The sequence below is a fragment of the Monoraphidium neglectum genome, assembly GCF_000611645.1.
Source record: "Monoraphidium neglectum strain SAG 48.87 unplaced genomic scaffold scaffold03518, whole genome shotgun sequence".
In the NCBI taxonomy this organism is placed as follows: Eukaryota; Viridiplantae; Chlorophyta; class Chlorophyceae; order Sphaeropleales; family Selenastraceae; genus Monoraphidium; species Monoraphidium neglectum.
This window is the reverse complement of record NW_014010111.1, coordinates 1-6206: the sequence shown is the minus strand read 5'-3', so window position 1 is coordinate 6206 and position 6206 is coordinate 1. Positions and strand designations below refer to the sequence as shown.

The window sequence follows — 6206 nt, the reverse complement described above, 5'->3', positions numbered from 1 at the left end:
CCCTCTCCCTCTCCCCCCCCCCCCAGCATCCCTGTCATCGTGATTGACCGCGTCGTCGGCCCCTGGGGCCACCAGCTACGCTGGCAAGCCTTCAGCGTCCGCGTGCCCCAGGCCGACGTCTCCCAGATCCCCGAGATCCTAATGGGAATACCAGCGGACAGGGTCCGCCGCATGCAGCGCGCGATGGCGGCGGTGTGGACGCGGTTCGCATGGCTGGCGCACCCGGAGCTGCATCGGCTCGCGGTCAAGGAGATGAAGGGGAACGCGGAGCAGTACCACTACATGCGGCAGTGGGAGGACCCGTATGGGCAGAGGACGATGCCGTGGCTGCGGCCGCTGGGGCCGGGGGGCTGGCGGGACGACGCATTCCACACGATTCTGCAGTGGCTGCACCACAAGCTGGAGAAAAGGGGCCAAGCGCTGCAGCAGCAGGCGCGGACGCAGGAGCAGCAGACCGCTCGCGAGCTGGGCGGCGGGGCGGCCGGTGGCGGTGGGCCGGGCACGGGGGCGGCGCAGGCGACCACCACTGCGGTGGAGGCGTCGCAGTCTCCTGCAGCTGTGCATCAACTGCTCGGCAGCAGCCCGCCAGGCGGCGTGGGGCCGCCTTCCGGTGGCAGCGGCGGGTCTGGCGCTGGGGTGGACGGCAGCGAAGGCGACAGCGACCAGGGACCAGGGGCAGCCGAGTGATGGGGCGCAAGAGCTTGCAACATGTCACGTCACTAGGAGAGGGCAGATTGCCGTGCTGTCTGTCAGGAAAAGTCCACACTGGTGTGCATGTATGCACAAAGCATGCGTCACTGTATACCAGCAGGCGTCGCAGGAAGGCCCGGCTCATGCAGCACAGCACGAGTGGCCCGGCTGCTCAGCCAATGCCAAGCAGTCAACATTATGCTGGTTCAGCCTTCCTCATTCAGATAAAAATGATTGTCTGCCACGTTTCAGGTCATAGTCTGCCACTAACGGCGCCTTTCCGTTTCTGGCAGGTCAACGTGAGATGTGATCAGCCACCGCGTCTCGCGACGATTTTATCGGGTGAGAGGGATGCAAAACGGTGATTCATCGATTCTAATTATTGATGGGAGCACTGCCAGTTGCTATAATCCAGCAGCGGCCGAGTTTGCACGAGAAGTACCGTTTTACTTCTGAGCCTGGCGGCACCCACATCACCCCGGAGTGTGTGACACGCGTGGCTTTACAACGCTTGTACGGTTGCAAGCTGAACGGCCGTGATTCCTGAGACTACTTTGCAGCCGCACTCCGGTGTGCTGACCCAGTCTTGGAAGCCGCCAACAAGGCCCACCGCCACACGAGCAGCCATGCGCTGCGCCCTCGCCCTCCTCGCCATCGCGGCGCTTGCCGCCTGCGTAAATGCGCACAAGTGAGCGGCAATAGGGCTGCGCCACCTGCAGGGACCAGGGAACCCGGGTGCTTCGGTCATGGGGCCGGGTCCCCGCAAGAGATCTGCGGCCGCCGCGGCGTTCCTGTCGCTGCGGTGACAAGGACGGCTGCGGCGCAAAGGACACACAAGGACGCACGCCCCACCGCCACCCCTAGCAGCCCCCCCGGCATGCCTTGCGCCCAGGGCGCCCAGGCCACTGCATGCCAATGAGGCTTGCCCTAACCACCCTTGTTTCAAATTACGAAACGCCTCGAAATTCAACAACCCCAGCGGCGCATTCCACGAGACCACCCCTGAGACGTCCAACTACGTCCGCTCCAAGGCAAGCCCGTGGCTGCCGAATGCGTACAGAAAGCTGCCGGCGCGCGCGGCCTCAACGCTGGCGGCCGCCAGGCCTTGGGCTGTGCTCAGCGAAGCCATCCCGCCCCTGCCTTGGGTGCTCCGTTTACGCCGACCTCGGACTCTTCCGCCCGCACAAGGTCAAAAATGATTTCCACCGCTTCAAAACCCACAGGTCGCCTTCTGCACCAAGTTTGTGCCCATCACTGCCGACGCCGTCGCCAAGTCCAAGGCTGCGCCCGGCACCGCCGCCGCGCTGCCCAAGGCCCCCGCCGCCAAGCTGACCGCCAAGGCGCCGCCGGCCGGCATCACCATCACCGGCAACGCCACCGTGTGGCAGTACCTCTACAAGAACCTCACCTGCAACCTCAGCGCGGGTATCCAGGTGGGCGCGCGAACTTCACGCATGATCTTTACGCACCCTCATTTGGCTTTTTGAAGCCGTGTCCCTCGCCCGTGCAGCCCGCGTACCCCGAATGGCGGGCGCCACCCTCGGGCGCGGCCGGCACGCACGACGCCGCTTGAAGTGGCAGCCCGCAGGGCCCGCCGCCCGGCAGCCCCTCACCGTGCTGCCAGTGATGGCGCGCGGGTGCCCCGCCTCACCCCTCCCCATGCGCCCCGCCAGATCAACGCCGTGTTCAGCCAGAACGGCAAGCCCCTCGTCGGTCACTCCATGACTGGCCGCACCCACACCTCCAAGTGCGCCGACGGCGCCGGCAGCCGCTTCTACTTTGACCCCAAGGGCAACCTCAGCGACCCTGGTGCGTCCCCTTGCTCGCACCCCTTTTTCAACGCAGCAGCGCAGGCCCAGCGGCAGCGACTGGCAGCTTGGTGCGCATGCATTGTGCGGCAGACGCGTGCATGCAGCCTGCTGCGTGCCGCACCCCACATTGAGAAAGCAGGACAGAGTGGATGACCAATTTTTGCACTGTCACAGACGTGTCAGCGCTTGACCCTTGACTTGGTGGTGGTCGGGCCACGCCTCACCCCCTCCATTGCGCTGACCCTGGGCGCAGCCAACCCTCTGTGGTGGGGTGCCGGCAAGACCAACAAGACGGGCGCCGCCCTCGGCAACGGTGAGGCTCGCTCACCGCCCAAAGCACCCCCCTGGCCCCAAAGGCGCCGCATCGCGCGCTTGGTTCGCACAGCTCGGTTCACCCTCCTCACCTTGCCAGCTCGCCCATCCTCAACCTCACACCCCTGGCTTGCAACCCTAAAACGCCACTCGCACCCCCCTCCCCCCCCCACCAACCACCAGGCGCCAACGACGGCACCATCAACCTGGCCAGCCCCAACGCGCCCCGCAGCCTCGTGATCTACGACGACGCCTCGGCCGCGCCCTACCTCTGCTGCGATCTGATCCCCCAGGGCGCCCTCACCACTGATTGGTCCAAGAAGACGCTCACCGCCCCCGGCGCCAAGCCCTGCCCTGCCACCGGCGACCCCGACCACGGCCCCGCCGCTCACGGGGCCGGCGCGCACGGGGCCGGCGCGCACGGGGCGGCCGACGCCAAGCCGGCGGCCAAGGGCGGCGCGGCCGGTGCGGCGCACAACCACGGTTGAGCTGGAGGGGGCCACGGCGCTGCCTGCACGCCAGGTCACGCGGGCTGGCTCGAGCCGCAACGTGTGGTGTGCGCAGGCGACATGCCCGCCGTACAGGGCCGGCGCAGAGCATGGGACTGCACTCCTTGAACTGAGCATGGCAGCCACCAAATTCAACCACAATGCCAAACTGAACCTGTACACTTGGTGCGTCAGGTCTCCATGTGGGCTGAAGGGCTCCGCGGGGGTGATCGGAAAAGCAAGGCAGCATTGCGCACTCTCAGGGAGCAACAGGCCGCTTGTGCCACCACTATGCGAGCAACAACAGCTGCCACTTGCATGGCCTTGCCGCATGGGTCTTGTCGCACATGTGGCAAAAACTAGCGGTGGGCTTTGCGGAAGGCCCCGTTTTACATAATTCCACCTCGCGCAATGCGCGGGTGGGCGTGTGACAGGTACACGCCTTGTGAGCCCTGTGCATTGCACAGCCGCTGCGCCCACGCCCAGTGTGTGAGTTCAACTGCTCTAGGCAAGCAAGCCGTTGTGCTTCCAATCTTGTGTACGCCTGTTCTCTCGGTCAAGCCGCTCGATTTCTCTGCATCAAGGCCAGTGCATGGGTATTTTGGTATTATGCTGTGAACTTGCTGAAAACTTTGTAAAGCACTGATTGACGGTCTCAACGAGAGGATCGACTTGGACTTGTGCACACATGTGTCCATGAGGCAGCAACGCTCGCATCTGCTTCATCAATGAGATTGCGACAAATTACAGTGGGATGCAAGATCTGTGGAATGGAGAAGGGAAGGGTGAATCTGCGGCAGAGCATGGCGCTCCAGATCATCCCAATGATGCCAGAGCGGCTGCCTGGCTAGCACAATACCAACCGCTCATGCCGGCTCCTGTGCCACTCAACTTGACTAACAGCACACATCTTCGTGGGAGAGCCAAGCTTTCGAGTTCTACTAAACGCTTGCCAGTTACCGTGGCTCGCCGACACAACCCCCATCACTTACGTGCGTGCCCATTCTTTGTTCCCAGTTCTCATCGTGCATCACAAGTGTTCAGCGGGCTTTTCTGGTTCCAGCCGCCCGGTCTATCCTAGCTCCCCACGGTGCAGTGATCAGAGCCCCCCCTGAGCAGCTCAGCCCCACGGCTACCCATGGCGGCCGCTCCGTCCGCCTTCTGGGTGCGTAGCACTTTGCTGGCCCCCTGAGGCGGTAGATCGAGCTGCTGCTCCCGCCGCGGTCGGCGAGCTTGGCGGCCTTGACACAGCCGGGGCTGCACCTAGGGCGGGCATGAAGTCGCGACTTGCGGCGGGCACGCCTGCTACTTGCCTGCTTCCTGGCCTGAGACGTAGATCACCTGGCCCGCAGGTGGCGGACGAGTTCAAGAAGAAGTATTATGATGTACTTGGCAATAACCCACGGCTATTCATGCGATTTTTCAAGGATGACAGCGTCCTCACTGTGACGATGCCAGACGCACAGCCAAAGTCAGGGACTGGCCCCGAGGTGCGCATCGCCGCTGCCGATGAGTGCATCGCCGCGGTGCAGCAGAGCCACGATGCCGCGCGAGAGTACAGAAGCTGCCCCGGTCCTGTGGGCAGCAGCAACAGAGCTCATGACTGGCGGGGTGCAGAGCGTAGCGCAGGCTCGGGCGGCCCCCTCCCTAGGGGGCAGCTGCCCTCAACTCTTGTGTGCATGCAACACACACACACACACACACACACACACACACACACACCACATGTATTACAGGGCGTCCAGCAGTTGATGGAGAGCACTGTGCCTGGCGCCAAGGTCTCTGTTACCGCCCTGCAGGTGCGGCGCGTTGCCCCGGCCCAGCCCGCAGCCGGCCCCATCTTGCGCACCCGCTTGCCCGGCCGCCTTGCAGCGCGGCAAGCAACAACCGCAGCTGGCGAGCGGCACGCACCCGCGGCGCCCCAACACTGTACTGCCGCTTCACCAGGCGCACCCGGACACCACCCCTCTGAACCCCCATCCCAGGCCCAGTACGGCGTTTCCACAGCTAGCCCCGACCAGCAGGCGGCAGCGGCGGCGGCCGCGGGCGTGGCCCCTAAGGCGCCGGCGATTGACCGCGTAATTGTCATGCACGTGGGCGGCACCGTGGTGCTGCGCAACGAGGTGCGCCGCGCAGGCCATCGCCCTCCCTGGCTGCCCCGTCGCTGGTGTCGTCTGGCTGGTGTCGTCTGCGGTGGCCGCTGGTGCTGTCCTCTGCAGGAGGGGGGATGGCATCAGCCAGGAGCATCCTCCCTTCCAGCCCCTCCCCCTGAGCCTCGCCTCTCCACCCCAAAACACGCACTTCGCCACCCCGCCCACGCCTCCTGCAGGCCGTGCCCCGCCGCTTCTCCCAGGTCTTCTGCCTGGCGCCCCAAACCAACCCCAAGGGGTATTACGTGAGGAACGACATCCTCTCCATCTATGGCCCCGAGCCCGCCGCCGCGGCCCCCGCGCCCGTGCCGCTGCCCAACGGCCTTCCCCCCGGCGCAGCGCTGGCTGCGCCGCCGACGCAGCCCGCGCATGCACCTCCGCCGGCCGCCGCCGCCGCGCCGCCACCGCTGGCGGCGGCGCCCGCGCCTGCGGCTGTGGCCCCGCGGCCGCCTGCGCCGGTCGCTGGGCCCGCGCCCGCTGCAGCTGCGCCAACGCCCGCCGCACCACAGCAGCAGCAACCAGCGACACCTGCGGCAGCCGCCTCCGCGGCAGCGCCCGCACCGGCGGCCGCAGCAGCAGTGCCTCCGGCAGAGCCGGCGGCGGCCGCCCCTGCGGCGGCGCCGTCGCCCAAGCCGCAGGACTCCACCCCGCAGCAGCAGCAACCGCAGCAGCAGCAAAAGCAGCCGCAGCAGCAGCCCGTTCAGCAGAAGCAGCAGCAGCAGCAGCAGGCGGAGCCGGCGCCTTCGCCCAGCCAA

The 6206-nt window shown here is 66.0% G+C and overlaps 1 protein-coding gene across 1 annotated transcript; it reads left to right on the top strand.

The window, feature by feature from the left end:
- Positions 1 to 141: 141 nt before the first annotated feature.
- MNEG_12922 (hypothetical protein) lies at positions 142 to 3301 on the top strand (the record flags this gene model as incomplete). Its single annotated transcript, XM_014038606.1, has 5 exons — positions 142 to 594; positions 1914 to 2123; positions 2364 to 2499; positions 2755 to 2814; positions 2997 to 3301. The coding sequence occupies 5 exons, from the start codon at positions 142 to 144 to the stop codon at positions 3299 to 3301; spliced, it is 1164 nt and encodes a 387-aa protein (XP_013894060.1).
- Positions 3302 to 6206: the final 2905 nt, after the last annotated feature.